The sequence below is a fragment of the Eubalaena glacialis genome, chromosome 6 (genome assembly GCF_028564815.1).
Source record: "Eubalaena glacialis isolate mEubGla1 chromosome 6, mEubGla1.1.hap2.+ XY, whole genome shotgun sequence".
Classification (NCBI taxonomy): Eukaryota; Metazoa; Chordata; class Mammalia; order Artiodactyla; family Balaenidae; genus Eubalaena; species Eubalaena glacialis.
In genome coordinates, this window is record NC_083721.1 from 46,773,273 (window position 1) to 46,791,417 (window position 18,145).

Consider the following 18,145-nt stretch of genomic DNA (forward strand, 5'->3'; position numbering starts at 1 on the left):
GAGGAAATTATTATGACAAAACTCATGTAATTATAAATGAGCCCCTGGAGGGAGAAGAAACACAGAAATGGGACATTGAAATATTGTGAGAGACTCTGCAGCATCCCTGAGAGAGAGCAAAGGGAGAAGGACCCTCATGCCCCGTGAAAAGGAAGCTACCTGTCCTCATGCTTCTGGGATCACTGAGCAGAATGAACTTCTGCCCCTACCTTGAAGACTATTGCTCTTAACCATGGAAAAGCTCAAACTATTCTTGCCAGTCATTCAGTGTTCCTATGAAGAATGCGTTAACGATTTCTGGGAAAGGTTCTACTCCTGCTTGATCTCCAGCTTCGGTGAGCAAGTTTCTTGAAGTCTGTTTTCTCTCCTTTCCACCAAACACGAATCCTATTCCTGATAGCCATTATAGGACACTGGTGATGCTGTCATCCTGTGTTAGTTATTAATCTCCTAGTAGATGTGTGTGTGTGTGTGTGTGTGTGTGTGTGTGTGTGTGAGTGCAAGGCACAGAGAAGCAGAGTCCTATAGGTCAAGTCATACTTTTAAAAAGATGAATAATTTTTTTAGCAATATCTGAAAACATATTTAATAAACCTTACTGTTAAGCTGCTCTATTAGATAAACATTGAAGGTTCCCTATTGAAGCTTTTCTAACTGAAGCACCGTAAGTATTCACACTTGTAACTGACCCCAGGGAGGGACCTCAGCTTTGTAAGGAAAAGGCTCAAGTATAGGAGTGTTTTCTGTGGCTGTTCTTTGCTCGGTCCTTCAAACTAAAAAAGCACAAATAGCCTGCAGCTGTCCTTGCACTGCACCCTTCTGGGTGACAAGACTGTAACCAGGGCTTAACCTATCCTGGTTCTGAGACCTCACCTGATCTACCCTCAAGAAGTGTTTATAAAGACTCTGTCACCTACGTGTAAGAATAGTCACATTTTTTCTTTGCCTGAAGTAAAGGGAAATTTCAAATGTTCAAATTAAGACCAAGTAGTATTTGATCCTTGACTATACCATTTTACTTTACAAAATGTGACAGAAAACTCAGTTTTTCACTCCCATTTTAAATAGCTTTCATTCAAGCAAAATCAGGTAGGATAATGTCTTTGACTTAGTTTCAAGTAATCATCACCACCATCACTATACAATTCTCAAGCATTTTTCCCTCCTGAGTTGGTTTTAAACTTACATTGAGACAACTGTTCCCTTCATCTCCAACTTTTGCCAGAAAGCAGAAAAAGGTCTGCTCTATTTTTATATATAGAAAGATTAAATTCTCCAATGATATTATTAAAAATATCAACCTATATGCACTTTAGAATGTAAAGTAACAGTGAACTGTTTAAACTCAAAGAAAGACCCACTATTTTGAGTATTTTTTTATAGAGACTTGGTCTTTCCATGTAAATATTATTGTTTTTTTTTTTTTTTCCCTTCAATCTCAGGCTCTTTTGTCATCTTTCAAGCAACATCTGTAAAACTATTTTATGCCCCCAGATGTGAGTGCCTGTTAGTGTGGCAGTATTATTTAATGAAATTGATGTTATAGGGCAACTTTATTTTAATAGGAGGCCTTGTGTATACACAAAGGTATGTATATTTTCACTGTAAAAAAACCAAGTTAAAAAATTCTTCATGTTAATTGTTTAAAATTTTTCTAGAGCCAGTGAGGCTCTTTAAAGAAGTTGTTTCTTCCAAAGAACAAAGACAAAGCCAGGTAACGACATTTAAAGTTAAATGATACATTTATTGAGCTGTGCCTTTTCTACCACACTGGATTAAATAAACTTGTCAAGAAGTACGGTTTTTTGTCACCTTCTGGGACATTTAGTAATTTGCTGTTCTTTCTTGTGTGTACCTCTGTTAGTACATATGGCCAACTGGTCACCTGTAACAGGTAGGTCTCATGTTATGTTATTAGATACACAGGTAAGGAAAGTTACATTCATTATGTCCTTGGTTCAAAGCAACAGGGGCTCCCTAGCACGTAAATCTTTGCAGAATCAAGTGTCTACTATTTTATATATACATATTAAAAAAGAAGCAAAGGCACTAGACTACTTGGATTAAACATTCTGTCCAGAGGGATAATACCAGGCTTTGCTTTTCCTCATCTGTAGTAAGTTTCAGGTCCTTGACAGAAATAGCTGAACTGTTCCAAATTTGCTTCAGTGCATCGATATGTGATAAAGGAAAGCGAAGTCCATGAGACTGAAAAAAGATAGATAAACCATTTAGTCACTTAGGTGGCATTTTCCATAATTCTCAATACATCATTATTGATATCCTTCACAAGTATGAAACTTGTTTCAGATAAGCTACTTACAAAAACTATCATTAGATAACTTATAAAAGTTGCTAATTCCCATATGAAAACTCAGACTTCATGAAAGGTATTCTATTTTATAGAGTAAGAAATAATAGTAATCATTTGAAATGCTTTCACATTTGTTACACCTTTCCTACTAGGCCACAGGTCCTAGTACCTTTTAAAGCGGGTATATATAATCACAGAAATGTCTGACTTAATCATCCCTGTGCAAGGGCTGTCAATTTGTGAAATGTTAAGTCCACACTGCAGTCATAAAAAATGTCATTACCCATAAATCAAAGGTAACAGATTCTTCCCAGCCACCACCAAATCACAGGAAAGACATGCATTTTAGGTTGGACCAAACCTCTGTTTCCTCATTTCCCATCATGTGTGTCTCTCTCCTATTCTTTAAGGAATGATAGATGTAAACCATCTTTTCTCGAGTTTCGTCCTTAAAAAAAACAAAGCAAGTCGTCAACACCAAAATATTAAGCACGTCAATACTAGGAGGGTTTTCCAATAACAAAGGTCAACACCAAGAAAAATCTTAATGCCTCAGTGCTTAAGTGAAATTTATAGAACACTACAGAAGAATCCTTCTGGCAAAAAGTTATGAGATACAGATAAATGTATATACACACGCAATGTAGGACGAACGTATTTCATTATAGTGCTCACAGATTACTACTTGTATGCAGCAAATAACCACTCAAGTCATCTTTTAAAAAGATAACAGCATCTTCAGAAACTTGATTTAATGAAAAAGCAACCATTTATATATCAACTTACCAATGAAACATTCAAGTTTTTCGTTTCATTATACCTGCACTATCTTTTTGCATCAGAAAAATTTGACATTCCTAGGTATACATAAATGGAAAATTTATGAACACCACAGAGTAAATATTAATTCCTAAGAAATACCAGCTATGTGATCTATAAAAACGTCTATTCCACGTATAGTAAGTAGGCTCCCGAATGGTCTCTACTTCCCTTCCCTCTCCACCCGCCTTAACACAGTGCAGTTTATTATCTCTTCCAGAACCTTTAGAAATTCCTTGTCACCTCTCACTCAGATGAGGACCAAAAGCCTTAGCCTGAAATAGAATGCCTCAAACTGATTGATTGGTTATCAGAATAACTAGGCTTTTCTTTTTTTTTTAATGGGGATGTGGGAGTATATACTTTTGAGGTTTTTATATATATGTTATAAACCAGTCTTCTCCAGGTCTGGCCCTGATGGCTGGAACAATCTGGTTATGGAGACATCTATGTGCCCCCCGACTCTCATCCCCTCCAGACATTCATTGGACACCTCCCAAGAAAGCTGATTGATTAGGAGGAACAGGGTGAAGCTACAGGCCATGGGAGAGTTCCCAAGGGCTTTAGGGTTGTGTGGGGTGCTTTCAAAATAAATGCAGAGGCTCCACACCAGACAAAGCCCAGGAACTTATAATTTCTAAAAATTTTCCATTTGATTGTAATCAGCCAGTTTGGGGAGCCACTGGGCTAGGTGGCAAGGTTATGGAATGTAGATTTTCCTCTCCATCATCTACAGAATAGAGATTTTTTGAGAAGGACCATCAACAAAACCATATGTAAAGGCAGGTCTGCGCCGTATACAGGATGGGAGAGGGACCGAGACAGGGAGATGCATGAACAGGGTCCATAGCCGTCTAAGCAAAGGCAACCTGGCCTGAATTAGGAGACAGAGACCAGACGTTAATTACTAATTAGGGGAAAGAAGGAGGGTTCTGTGGGGCCGAGGACAAGCCCTCAAATGCCCAACAGGCAGGAAACTTTGGAACCGTAACAGTGAGATCTGGGCATGATCTGATGTAAAGAGATGGCGTTCAGCTGTGCGGAGGTGGATGCCCACAGGAGGAGGGCAGGGCCAGTTGTCAGTCTGATAACCTGAGGCCTGCGATGGAAATACCCTGAGAAGGGCGGAACCCTCTTCCCCTCTGGATACTCACGGATGGGTCCTGATCGGGTCCTACAGTGAGGACGACATGGTCTCTAAACTGCAGCCTCACGGTGCTGTCCAACCCCGGTAACTGTCCACCTAGAAAACCCAGAGACAGGGAAAGCCAGCCTTCAGAGAGGAAAGCAGCAGGCTCAAACTTGCTTGCAGGAGCAACTCTTTAGGAAGTACACTTAGTAACAATTTGCAGGTGAATCCAAATGTGGGGGCGCCCTCTCCAACTCAAGTATTTGCTCTCCCCGACATTTACGGTGATCTGAAAAGTGTAGCTTACATCCTGATGGAGCTCATCCTTATACTGAAGACACACATACAGACTTCTGTCGTGATTTATCTAATTGTAAGTTCATTAAATAGTTGTCACCAGTACCCGGGGAGCACATACTATCACGGTACAGACAGGGCCACCGTGCCTTCTGCACAGGACGCTCTCACGTCTCCAGTTTCTATCCCCTGCTTGCTCCACATGTGAACTCTGAAAGGACTTCCTGAGCTCAAAGTGCACCCACCACCCCTCCAATTACTAGTTGCATGACCATGGCAAATTATTCAGCCTGTGTAGGTCAAGTGCAGTGTCATAAAAAAGCCACCTAATAAAGTCCACAGAAAAAAACTACTCTTTCCTAGATTGGATTTAACTTAGTGAAAAAGCAGCCACTACAATCAGACCAGCCTTACAGGGTCTTCTGGTTGGAGAAAGAGTTGAGGGATCATAACCTTACTGACCATAAGGACTAAGGCAAGGAAAACGTTAGATAAAATATCCTGGGCCCTAAGCTGATACTCAGAACACTGTTCTGCTAACGATTAAAATATGTGCTGGGAAGACATGTGCTATTTTGAGTAGATGCTACCAAAAACAAATTTTAAACTCCCCCCCACGCCGAGACTATAATAAAAATGTACATAGAATCAATGTTAGGAGGGACCTTGTAGAGTGTGTATCTCGGTGGTTCTCCACTGGTGATAAGGCTTTTATGAAAATTAGTGAAAATGAAACTCTCCCTCTACCTGACTAAGAGAGAAGCAGCCTGCGAGCCAGCCCGGCACTCACGGCTGTGTCTCCGTGTTCTCCTGCTGAACATAGGCCATTACACAGAACCCCGATATTAAACAAGGCCCCGCTGTGACTGAGAGAGATCGAGACAAAACCAAGACCACTTCATCATCAGGTCAGAACTCAGGCCAAAGCAAGGACACTGTCCAAACCACAGAAGTGACCAAACGTGCCCTATGCTGGCTAATCTGAGTGACTGCTGCTTTACCAATTGTCACTTTGGCTTCATTTCACTCCTCCTGCTACTAGCTAAGATTTACAGGAGACCCAATCCGAGAATCCCTCCTTTTTCCCGACAGCATTCAATCCCGAGCAAAGCCCTGCTTCCTTGAACCCTCCTGAAAATCACCTAACTCAAACCCAAATCCTATAAATCCTTTCCAACATCCTTTTACTGAGGTGCCTACAGCCCCCAATGGCGTGCTATCTTCCCTGTTACAAGTCAATAAACCCAGCTTTGTCTGACTACAGGGGTGTGGTGTGGTCTCTGCTCCAGAACACCGATATCACCATCCACCCAGAAGTCTGTCAATGTCATCTGTACCTTAAACCTGTCACAAAATAGTCACCTGGGACTTGGGAGAAGGTCTGATAATCTTGGGCATTCCGGTAGTTCCCCTGCTGATGGCAACATTTTACCCATCCCTGAGTTAATTCCAACAAGATTATTTCAATGTTCAACTTCTTAAAACTTCCTGAAGCTGATGAATTCCAGAGGGGCCGTAAACACACATACTCCTCACCCCAAATCACAGGGCTCTCATTCCCCATCAGGCTGCATGTCCTGACCAACCTCACACTAAGGATGGGCCCACATTAATCCTCAAATGCTTCAGACATTCCATCAGCTCAAAGAGGTGGGGGCTTCCCTGGTGGCGCAGTGGTTGAGAATCCGCCTGCCAATGCAGGGGACACGGGTTCGAGCCCTGGTCCGGGAAGATCCCACATGCCGCGGAGCAACTAGGCCCGTGTGCCACAACTACTGAGCCTGCGCGTCTGGAGCCTGTGCTCCGCAACAAGAGAGGCTGCGATAGCGAGAGGCCCGCGCACGGCGATGAACAGTGGCCCCCGCTTGCCGCAACTAGAGAAAGCCCTCACACAGAAACGAAGACCCAACACAGCCAAAAATAAATAAATAAATAAATAAAATTATTTAAAAAAAAAAAGAGGTGCCCACCCAGAAAAGCTCAAAATATCCCACGTCAGCCCCTGACCACCTAGAAGAAAAGAGCAAGCTCTACCTGGTGTTGAAAGCTCTACTCCATCTCCCAAATAGTAAGGTGGGAGCCTGTTCATAGCAAAGTCCTTCTTCATGTCTGCTGAAAGCAGTTCTTTGGTGCCCTCCAGCCGGTCTGCAAGCATCCTCAGAAAGCCACTTAATTTTCTTGTTGCAACGGCTGTGGTTTCCACCTGCTAGAAACACAGAAGTGAGTCCGGGCCCAGACTCCAGCGACCTTACTTACTGCCCAGGTCCCAGTCTCTGGAGTAGTCCACTGAGCACCACCGCCCAGGGCAGACGCAGATCCACGTCACTCCCTTAAGAACAGTATCCCTTTATTTCCTCATAACCACCGTTCATCTTAAGCTGCCTACTGTTTGCAGAAAAAGGTCAATTTTCAGGGTTTTGCCTGAAAAGAGGGATCCCTGGGAATATGGTACAGTCTCGGCTTTGCCTTTTGAAAAGCAAATCACTAAGGTGACTGCTTCAGACCTCGAAAGCACCCTTTGCTCAACTCGGCACTAATGCACTCATCTTCTCCAAACTAGCCAACAGGGCCGCTGTTTCAAAGGTAAAACCAGGACAGACAGGAAAGCCAGGGAGCACACCAAGGCCAGGCTCTCCAGCGGGTCTCTCCTAACTAGTGATCTCACGTGTGCCGAGGCTACAGTTCCCAAGCCAGGTTAGTTATTCATTCAACCACTGCTTCAGCCAGCGTTCCCAGTGCCTGCCACTGCCGCCATGAAGTACAGCAAGCGGGCCGTCTGCACGACACTGTTGGTCCTTCAGGTGGCATGCAACGTGCAGCACTCCATTCGTTCTGCAAACCACCCCGCCCGGGAGAAGACAAGCTTGGCTCACACGGGGAGGATTCTGGGGTCCCGAGGAGGGAGCCACAGCTTCAGCTGGCCTGGGCCGTGGTTACCCCTCCTTTCCCACCTGCCTTTACTCCTTACCAGGAGCAGCTGCCGGGGTATGCCGGCCCGTAGCTCTACATCTGCCTTTGCGGTATCAAACACGAGCCCTGAAATGGTGTCCAAAAGGAAATCTCCCCATGAACTGGAACACGTACCAAGAAAAAAAAGAGTGAACACATAAGAAATGTGCATAGAACACTGATTACTAAAAGCCTAAAGCTACAAACTGTCACACCAATTCCCCTGCCCTGACATCCTGAGTTCCACTATTTTCACATTACTCAGCATAAAGACTTAAGGCTTTCATCAATCATCGTCTTCCCTTCCTCCCCATCCCAGACACTCAGGTGCAAAATTAAAGGTGGGAAGCTAGGCTTCCTTCATGATTTGTCTTAAACGTAAAGATACCAGAGAATTAATTACAGACTGTCATAAAGTAGGAAGTTCAAGGGACCAATTTTTTTTTTTTTAATGTTTTCAACTATATAACACAGAGCCTTGAGGAGAGCTTTGCAGGAAACCTTAACCCTCATTCATTATAGGACCTAAAAAGATTTTTACGTGCAAAAAATCCAAAAGCAACACATTTAGGGTAACAGCAGGATCCCCAGACTGTGTAATTATCTGAACAGTTAAACACTACATTTTCCTTTGTTCCTTATAAAAAAGAGGGGTACTCTTCCTCAGCAAAATATCCAACATCAACCATTTCAAAACAATTGATTTTGCAACTCGTTAAACTCTGGCAGTGGTTTTACTGGGGTAGGAGATAGAAGCCAGAGGCCAAGAATACCGTCTCGGGACAAGCATCAGTGTTCAGTTGCCTCTGCTCTCTCTGGGGCATTTAGAATCGCTCACTCCTCAATGTGTGCCGGTGTGAGAAGCACACGCTGTGGGGCTGCTCTCTTTAAACACTTCTGAGCTGTTTAAAATTTTCCTCTGTGTCACCAGCAGATTTCAAATTGCTGGCTACATGCAAAATGGAAATTCACAGTATGACTTTTGCTTCTCACTCAGTAAGCAAAATTAACACCTTTATGCTTCCCTCCTGGGAAAGTGGCAAAAGAGGACAAAAGCCACATGAGAGACACTTCCCCCAAGACGTCCACTGCTCCGTGGTAGCCTCACCACTTTGTGACATAATGCTACACCCAACCTCACACCTTTGATTGAACTTCGACCTGGAGGACACATAGAGACCTTTCAGCAGCATGAAATAATATTGTCCTTTGAAAGGTCCCAGGTACAAGTCACGCAGCAGTAGCTCACGGAAGAGTTTAAGTGCAGTTAAATTGAGCTCCGTGTTCTTCTAGGAAAATGGATCTTGGGCCTTTCCAAAGTTTGGAAATAACACCTCTGTAGGGGTTCACTTTGGTAAAGCAGCCAAATCGACAGGCCACTGTCTCATACAGCTGGCCCTAAATGTTCCAACAATGCTGCCCTTGAGAGGGGTTAGGAAAAGGCCCAAGCCCTCACTCTGCCACAGGCCTTCAGGAGCACCAGGACCAAAGCATAGGGACATCTCCGGGGAGCGATGGTCCTCGAGGTACATCTGTCCCGTTCCAGCACCAGCCCCGCTGACAAAGGCACAGGTCGGCATCCAGCTTAGATACACGGGTCATGGTGCCTACCCACAGCCCCCGGCAGGCATCCTCTGTAACTCAGACTGCTCTTCCCCAGCCCTGCTGCCTGCAGAGGGGGTAGGTGGGACCAGGGAAGGCTACCAGTTCATCCTGGGGACTGGGAAACAGCAAGTCAGGCACTCAGCGGAAGCAAAAGCTAATAGGTTCAACGAGATCGAGGGAGGTCAGAGAGGTAACTGAGGATGCCTTGTCATGAGCCAATGACGTGAGTAAATAGAAACCAAGGAAGGAAAACAAGGGAGCGAAAACCGATTACTAGGAGACCAAGAGAAATGAAAAAGAGGGAGAATTAGAGAAAGAGGGAGCAGCTGAGTAACATAGACGGCGGGGCACCAGAAGATGGACATTCATGGGGCCAAACTATCAATACGTGGCTGCCAAGGCCCAGAGCTGCTTTGGTCCAGAACGAACTTCTGGTTCAGCCTCCCTGCAGCCTGCCCTTCCCCAGTTCCTACGACCCGCCCCCTCAGTCACCCCTGCTCTTCTTGAGCTGCCCTCAGAGACTGTTTCTCGCTATGCAAGGCACCTAACCAGCCATAGTGACAGGGCATTTTACATAAAGGAAGCCCCAAACAAGCTTTAGCTTCTACTTCTGGGCAAAGAGAGCCTAACTTCAGGCCAGACTCCAGCTAGCTCCTCCTGTCTCTTAAACACAGGGGGTTCACTTCTCGCTGAAAAGCCAGATGAGGAGGCAGAAGAATGCTTACTCACTTGTTCTGCAAGATACAGCTTTGAAGTTAGGAGGCGACCGGCTGTCCCTCAGGCCGGGAATATCCTCTCCTACTCTGACCTCCTGACCCACCTCTACTTACTCATCCTGTAAATCTCCCTCAGCTTGGGAGTCAAGTCATTTCCAAAGCCTTCCCTGAGGCCCCGGCTTAGCTAAGTGCATTCCTCTGTGCTCCCAGAGTCTCCTCTGCAAACCTAGGATGGGATGTATCACACTGTTTGGTAACTACATGCCTATCTCCCCTCCTTCCACCACTTCCGAGAGTAAGTTCTCTCAAAGCGCCTTCAGTCCAATGCCTACAATCCCAGCAACTAGCACAAGGTGTAGTGCTGCATGATGAATAAATTAATGACTGGCGTTTTTAATGGGACCTGGGCTACTGAGGTCGCTGCTACCAGGAAATGACTCACTGGGCACTGCTGCCCAGGCCCTGTCATGTGACGAGGCACTTGCTGAACTGGAACATGGTTTTAATTGGAATTGTTCTCAGCACATGTGCTTTTAGGACTCACTGTTCCAGACTTCCTTTCTGACTTTAATTTCATGAACTGTAAAAAATGGAAGTCTTAAAATAGACCCAGAGGTTTCAATGGATAGAGTTTCTGTTTGGGGCGATGAAAATGTCTTGGAAACAGGTAGTGGTGATGGTTGCACAACAGTGTGAATATAATTAATGTCAGTGAATTGGACACTTAATGGTTAAAATGGCACATTTTATGTTATATTTTACCACAATCAAAAAAAAATTTTGAAGGGGGCGGGGAGAGGGGGGGGAGAGAGAGAGAGAGAGAGAGAGACAGAGAGGGGAAGGGGGGAAGGGGGGAAGGGGGGAAGGGAGGGAGGGAGGGAGAGAGGCGGGGGAGAGAGACTACAAGCCCAGCCTGGCAACACGAACACACTGCCACACCCACAGCTATGCTTCTATCTTCCCAAACCATGGGAGCCTTTATCTGGGCAACTCCCAGCGTTCTGTAGAGTCAGGGTCATGACGGGCCAGGAGGAAGCCCAGACGAGTGGGTCAATGGCACAGGTAGGACGCTGAAGGAATAGGAAGTCAGCCGGAAACCCCGGGGGTGGCCGGATAAGTAGGAGAGAAGCAGCTAACTCCCTCACGTCTCCTGAACACGCCGCTGCGGCCACAGCTCGGAGCTGTCGGGGACAGGAGGCTGCAGGTGAGCGCTCACCTGCTCTGGTAGGTGCTGATGGTCACGTGCGTGGAGTGGGCCAGCCCTGAGGGAGTGTCTGCCTGATGAATGGTCCCTCTGGGAAAGTACAGCAAGTCTCCCGGCTAAAGGAAAAAAAAGGGGGAAGGAGTTAGTAAGGAGGATATCTTCTCGTTCCGCTAGAAAGGCTGTGAGTTTCAGTTCTGCATTCTAGAAACCTCTGTGTGGTGATTCGAGCAGTGGTCTGCATGCTGGTCTCCGTGGTATCCACCAGTCTATCTCTGCTGTGCCTGTGAACCTGTCACCATGAACCCCAATCCTGGAGAGGCTTCCAGAGCCTGAAGTCACTTTCTTTATTCATAAGCTGAGACCAGATACACCTGAAGCCACCCTGGGATCAAGGTGACAGCCCGTGCCTGGGAAGCCTGCTCCCTCCCTCCACACCCTTCCAAGGGGGCAGTGAGGAGTAGGAGCTTCAGAGCCATACAGAGGCTACACTCACTGGCTGGCGACCCCAGCAAATTACTTAACCTCCTGAGGCCTCAGTTCCTTTATGTGTAAAATGGAAGCAATCGCCCCAAATCTCACAGAATTATTTTGAGGATTAAAGGAAAAAAGTTCTTGGAGCTGCCTTCCCTGGCGGTCCAGTGGTTAAGACTCTGCACTTCCAATGCAGGGGCCGTGGGTTTGATCCCTGGTCAGGGAATTAAGATCCCACATGACGCACGCACGGCACGGCCAAAAACAAAAAGCTCTTGGAGCAATGCTGGGCAAGTGGCTGTGGCTGTATTATAATTCTTATTTTACCTGCCAGTCCCTGAGAGTCTGTGAGCTCTTCCAAGCAGGGTCCATATCCATCTTGTATCCCCAGGGCCTAAACCACCTAAGCATCCAGCACACACCAGAGGCTCCAAAAAGATGTTTGGAAGAATGGATGAAAAACCCTGTAACCCTTCATTTGAACCTAAACACTATATGTAACTGAAGATCAGTCACTTCTCGGGCAGTCACTTCTCCTCCACCCTGTTCTATTTCTTTCCCAAGCCACAGAACAGAAATATTTTCCCCAAATCACTACTGCCCTGGAGCTTCCTCCTGCCTAATCCCATCCAGAGAAAGAACATTCTGTATATAGCAGTTGCCTGAGCAGAGGAGAGGGAATCTTGAGAGTCGCTTATCTGCTCTCTGCAACCCTGCGAAGCCTTCTGTCTCACTGGTTAAGAGCATGGGCCCTGGAGAAAGAGCTCAAGAAATATCAGATTAAAAAAACTTCTTTTTTGGGGGCTTCCCTGGTGGCACAGTGGTTGAGAATCTGCCTGCTAATGCAGGGGATATGGGTTCGAGTCCTGGTCTGGGAAGATCCCACGTGCCGCGGAGCAGCTGGGCCCGTGAGCCACAATTACTGAGCCCGCACGTCTGGAGCCTGTGCTCCGCAACAAGAGAGACCGCGACAGTGAGAGGCCCGCGCACCACGATGAAGAGTGGCCCCCGCTCGCCGCAACTGGAGAAAGCCCTCGCACAGAAACGAAGACCCAACACAGCCATAAATAAATAAATAAATACTTTAAAAAAAAAACACTTTCTTTTAATGTTAAGTACATACATAAGTAATTATATATGTACTCATAAGAGCTATCTTGCCCTGAATAACACCAATCTGACAGGGAAACTAGTACTTCAAGTGAACAAATGCATTACTCATAATTACAGCTATCATTTGTGACAGTCTGTGTGCCAGCCCTGCGACTAAGGCCCTCACGTACATATTTCATCCATCCATTCATTTATTCATCCCACAAACACCTGATTAACCCTTCCCTGCCCACCACCCATGCCAGGCACCTGTGCTAGGCACCGGGGGAGAGAGCACTGAACAAAACAAAGACCTGCCCTGATGGAGCACATTCCAGAAGAGAAAAACATTTGAGAAGGGAGAAGGTACACTAGACAGTGAAGACAGTCTAGTGGGGCAAGAAGGATAAAATAAAGCAGCAAATAAATAATGTCAAGTGATGGTGAATGCAAAGAAGACAAAATAAGCAGAAGGAGGAGGGGAATGATGCTGATGGAAGTGGGGGGTGGCGGGGTGTGTCTGGGATTAGAGGTGCTATTTTACCCAGGATGGTCCATTAAACCTCACTCTGCTAAGGTGACATTTCAGTAGAGACTTTAGGAAATGAGCAAGCCAGCCATGCAATGACCTGGGGAGAAAGGATTCCAGGCGGAGGGAAGAGCAAGTGCAAAGGTCCTGAGGCTGGAACGTGCCTGGCAGGTTGAGGGGCATCGGTTAGGCCAGTGTGTCAGGAAGGTAGTGAGTGAAGGTGGGAATGATGGGAGGTGAGGTGAGCAGGCAGCAGAGGGGCCAGATTACAGGGCCTTCTAGACCATTTTAAGGACTTTGGCTTTTTTATAATGATAAGACAATTAGCCATTTGACATACCATTGTCCTGTTTGTTTATTCTGAAAGAACTAGAAAAGCTAATTTTTTTAACCAAGAAAAAAAATATTTCTGGCTTCAATCCAAAGGCTACATAAACTAGCAGCATAAAGCCTTGAGAAAAGGAGAATTGGGTATAAATGAGTTCCATTTTCATTGTCTTTAATTATTCCATTGATATTAATGCCTCTGAAAGTATACACAATGGTAATGAATATGGTGGTATACTAGGATGTTGAAAAAAATTTTTAAGAAATTTTATTACAATTTTCCATTAATTAGATCATTAAAACGTACTGTGCTATCAATTTTCCATTTAAGTAATAAAGCATTGATTATTTTTTAAAAAAAGGACTTTGGCTTTTATTCTGGGTTTAACAGAAAGACAGTAGAGGTCTGGGCAAAGGGTTCACGGGATCACAAAAGGATCATCATGGTTGTTATGTCAGAAAAGTCTGCAAAGGGGACACTAGATAAGAGGCTTTTGTATAAATCTATGTCCAAGGATTTTGCCCCGAACAAGTAGAAGAATGGTGACACATTTGCAGAGAGAAGGAGGTTGGGGACAGGGTAGGACATGGGATTTTGGTTTGGGGAATATTAAATTTGCGGTATCTTTTATATTTCCAGGGAAGACATTAAGTGGGCAGCTGGATTATGAGTCTACAGTTTAGAGATGTGGGCTAGAGATCTAAAACAGCATTTAAAATACATCAGTGTAGAGGGTGTTTGAAACCTTGGGAGGGGATGCTGATTGATCAAAGAAGTCCAGGAAATGAGCCCTGTACCCCAAATTAGAGAAGTAGGAAGACTGAGGACAAAACAGCAAAGGAGAATGAACAGGACAGTCAGGAAGGTGGAGGGAGAACCAAGAGAAGGTTGCATCCCGGAAGCCAGTGGAGAGGGTGGAAGTGACCCACTGTGTCAAATGCTGACGACAGGCAGACTAAGATGGGGACTAGGAGTTGACCGCTGTACGTGACAACGTGGAGGTACCCTTGAGAATATTTCTAGAGGAACAATGGGGAAGAAAGCCTGCTAGAAAGGGTGCCCAACAGTGGGAGAGTAGAGGAAATGAAGACAAGGCATTATGGCAGGGTCTCCAAAAATGTCTACATCCTAATACCTGGCATCTGTGAATACTTAGGTTACACGGACAACGTGAATTAAGGTTGCTGACAGGGGGATTATTCTGGATTATCCAGGCAGGCCCAATGTAATCACATGGATCCTTAAAAGTGGAAGAGGGTATTGGAAGAGAGAACCAGAGAGAGGGCAGCATGAGAAAGACCAAGCTCCATGTTGCTGGCTTTGATGTCGGAGGAAGGGGCCACGAGCCAAGGAATGTGAGCAGCCTCCAGAAGCTGGAAAAGGCGAGGACATAAATTTTCCCCTGGAGCCTCCGGAACGAACACAGTCCTGCTGACACCTTGATTTCAGCCAAGTGAAACCCCTTTTGGACCTCTGAACTGCAGAACTACAAGATAATAAATTTGTGTTGTTTCAAGCCACAGAGTTTGTGCTAATTTGATAGGCAGCAATACATTGACATATAGCCATCACTTCTATGGAATTTCACTGTAAAGGCAGCATCAAAGTAATATTTTTAAATCTTTACAACCTACAAGATAAACATTATGATCTCCCTTTTAATAAAGAAGAAACTGAGACAGAGATCAATAACTTGCCCAAGGACATGCAGCTCATAAGTGACAGCAGCTGAATCCAAACCCAGGTTTGTCAGATCCCCAAGCCACAGAGATGTGTTTCCATTATAGGGGTGGTCTTCACCCCAAGACCTCAGGTTTGGCAGACGTACCAGTCAGGCTGCCACTTGGGTAGGAAGGAAGAGGGGTGAGGAGGGCTCCAGACCGTTCATCGTAGCCCCCAAGCCCACCCCCACCCAGAGCGACTCAGATCTTTGATTTCATACACTGGGCATTTATGCAAGATTTCATTTGAAGAATTCCACTGATTAAAAACTCAACAGACATACAACTTGAAAATCCCCGCAGGACACAACGCTGTCTTTCTCCTTCCAGGAGACTCAGGGCTTCTCGTAGTGAGCTGTGATCAGGATGGGTATGATTAGCGTGCAATGCTCCATCTCCTCCAAGTGCCATGCCCTCTACGACCACCATGAAGCCCGACTTTCTCGGGCAGGGCAAGTAGCCAGATGTCAGTCTGAGTAACTCAGCCCTGGCCTCAGAGACCATGGACAGCTTAGTCTTTGGCTTAAAATTAATCAGCCAAGAGCAGGGTTGGCAAACTCTCTCTGTAAAGGGCCAGACAGTAAATATCTGTGGTTTGTGAGCCACATGGTCCCTGTGGCAACTCGCTGACTCTGCCCTAGACAGTACATAAGGAATGAGTGTGGCTGTGTTTCCATAAACTTTATATACAAAAACGGGCAGCAGGCCCGATTTTTGGCCTATGGGCCATAGTTTGCTGATTGCTGACCAAGAGCATTAAAAAAATGAAGAAAGGTATCTTTACTGTTGTAGTTATTCAAGTCCCCTATAACACAGGCACCCATCCTAAAAAGGGAGATTGTTTCTCCCAGTTATGGCAGGCAGGCAACGACCTTAAAATCAAGAAAGATTTATGAGGCCCTGAGTAGGAATTAGATACTAAGTATAACTTCAAGACACAAGAGATACAAAAACAATAACCATATGCAAGTCTATCAGTTTGGTTAGAATCTTCGGTACGGTTTAAATTACCTATTTTCTTATTACCACTGAAGGAAATTAAATTTTAAGTTTTGTAGGAAAAGGTATAAAATTGAATTATGCAGCTATTCTTATCCAGGATTTTTTCCTCAACAACCCCAGCTGCTGGGGATTGGCTATGATCCCATCCAGCTAACTGCTCAAAGACACACTTTCTCAGCAGCAAGATGCCAGCGAACCAGCACATGCTCGAGCCACCTGGCTTCCTGGGGAAGGCCTCCTCAAGGGCTTTCGTGATGACTGTTCTTCCGGGGACTATGTGCAGGGGGAAGGGAGCGCAGAGAGTCCACCGCACAATCAGGAGGAAAAGGGGTCAGACTGGAATTTTACCAACAAAAAAAACTAAGGGGTCCCTGGCCGTGCTCTGCTCAAGCAGCCTACGACCCAGCGGTGACCACTGGCCATGCCTTCCACTTTTGCTCTAGAGAAGTCAGTGGTTACCGAATTCATAATTCATTTCTGTTGCACTTGGATTGTATTTGGAGACAGGTGATTTGGAAAATGAACTTAACACTTCCTCAGCTCACTTCTGCAGCTACAAACTACCAAGTGTCCTTTAAGAAGCCCCCCCCATGCTGGCTAGCTGGAATGAGAGCCACTTGCCCCCAGCCTCTTGGGTACATTTGCCGGGGACCATTACACAAACCTCAAACCAAACCTGTCTCAGGAGAGGCACCCACAAAAGCAGGCCCGTACCTTCAATGTGAACTCGTGTGCTGGCCTCCCGATCCTGTCCTCAGCCTCCAAGCTGTACTCCCGCGCCAGGGGCACCGTCGGGTGGTACAGGCGCCAGTGTTTCTCTCCCTCCAGCTGCAGGATGAAAACCTACAGAAAGCACAGGACCCCGGAGTGTCAGAGAGCCTCCAGACAACTCATGAGGTAAAGTGCTTCTACAGTGTTAGCCCTCTCAGGGCTTAGATGAATCACAAATTTCAGATAAAAAAATAAAAATAAAAGATCACAGATACATTTCACTATACACTTGAAGTTGCCACTACTGGTATTCACTTTTAAAAACAGGTAATCGTGAAGTCTGACACTGGAGGGCTAGTCATTCTTTTCACTTTCATGAAAGCCTCGCTGAGTTCTTTATATCCCAATATCTATCCCACTATCTCATTCTTTTAAATCTTCCATCAGACAGCTGAAAGCCCATAATCTCTGATGGAAAAGCCAAGCTTCAGATATTACTGAGTGTCTAAAATCCTGAATACAATCCTTGGCACATAGGAAAATGTCAAGTTTTTTAATTCTTCATTCAACCAAAGATATTTTAAAGTTCTGTTAGAAATATATATATATATATTTATTTATTTATTTATTTATTTATTTTTGGCTGCATTGGGTCTTCACTGCTGCGAGCGAGCTTTCTCTAGTTGCAGCGAGCTGGGGCCACTCTTCGTTGCGGTGCACGGGCTTCTCATTGCGGTGGCTTCTCTTGTTGCGGAGCACAGGCTCTAGGTGCGTGGGGTTCAGTAGTTGCGGCACGTGGGCTCACTAGTTGCGGCACGTGGGCTCAGTAGTTGTGGCTCACGGGTTCTAGAGCGCAGACTCAGTAGTTGTGGCACACGGGCTTAGCTGCTCCGCAGCATGTGGGATCTTCCCAGACCAGGGCTCGAACCCTTGTCCCCCACATTGGCAGGTGGATTCTTAACCACTGTGCCACCAGGGAAGCCCTATTAGAAATATTTTTTTAAAAATTTTTTTGGAAACTGTATTGATATCAAATTGCTCTCAAAGGAGGGGGAAAAAAAAGAGGTTTTTTTACTAATAACTCTGTGTTCACACATTGTCTTGGTACAAAATAAAACTATGAAATACCTAAGCCAAAGAGTTAACTCTTTTTGGCAGCCATATGAGAATGAAATCAACACTTGTCAAGGCGCCAAGTGCTTAAGTGAAACCATGACCTTCATTCAAGCTGCCCCAAGATCTTCACAAATGGAAAAAA

General features: G+C 45.3%; 2 protein-coding genes across 9 annotated transcripts in view; one reads left to right on the plus strand and one right to left on the minus strand.

Annotated features, from left to right (window-relative positions):
- Positions 1-1,764, plus strand: part of CRYBG3 (crystallin beta-gamma domain containing 3) — a 115,943-nt gene extending 114,179 nt beyond the window's left edge. For both annotated transcript variants that reach the window (XM_061194038.1, XM_061194042.1), the window contains one exon: positions 1-1,764. In XM_061194038.1, coding sequence (XP_061050021.1) covers positions 1-89 — 89 coding nt within the window. In that variant the 3' untranslated portion in view covers positions 90-1,764.
- RIOX2 (ribosomal oxygenase 2) overlaps positions 1,724-18,145 on the minus strand; it is a 27,353-nt gene continuing 10,931 nt past the window's right edge. For 4 of the 7 annotated variants that reach the window (XM_061194044.1, XM_061194045.1, XM_061194047.1 and 1 more), the window contains 7 exons: positions 16,891-17,019; positions 11,046-11,149; positions 7,528-7,630; positions 6,594-6,765; positions 4,288-4,376; positions 2,676-2,762; positions 1,724-2,208 (listed from right to left, as the gene is read on the minus strand). In XM_061194044.1, coding sequence (XP_061050027.1) covers positions 2,050-2,208; positions 2,676-2,762; positions 4,288-4,376; positions 6,594-6,765; positions 7,528-7,630; positions 11,046-11,149; positions 16,891-17,019 — 843 coding nt within the window. In that variant the 3' untranslated portion in view covers positions 1,724-2,049. Of the gene's footprint in view, positions 2,209-2,597; positions 2,763-4,287; positions 4,377-6,593; positions 6,766-7,527; positions 7,631-11,045; positions 11,150-16,890; positions 17,020-18,145 lie in introns of all 7 variants that reach the window. The other 3 variants (XM_061194046.1, XM_061194048.1, XM_061194049.1) reach the window with 3 other exon arrangements.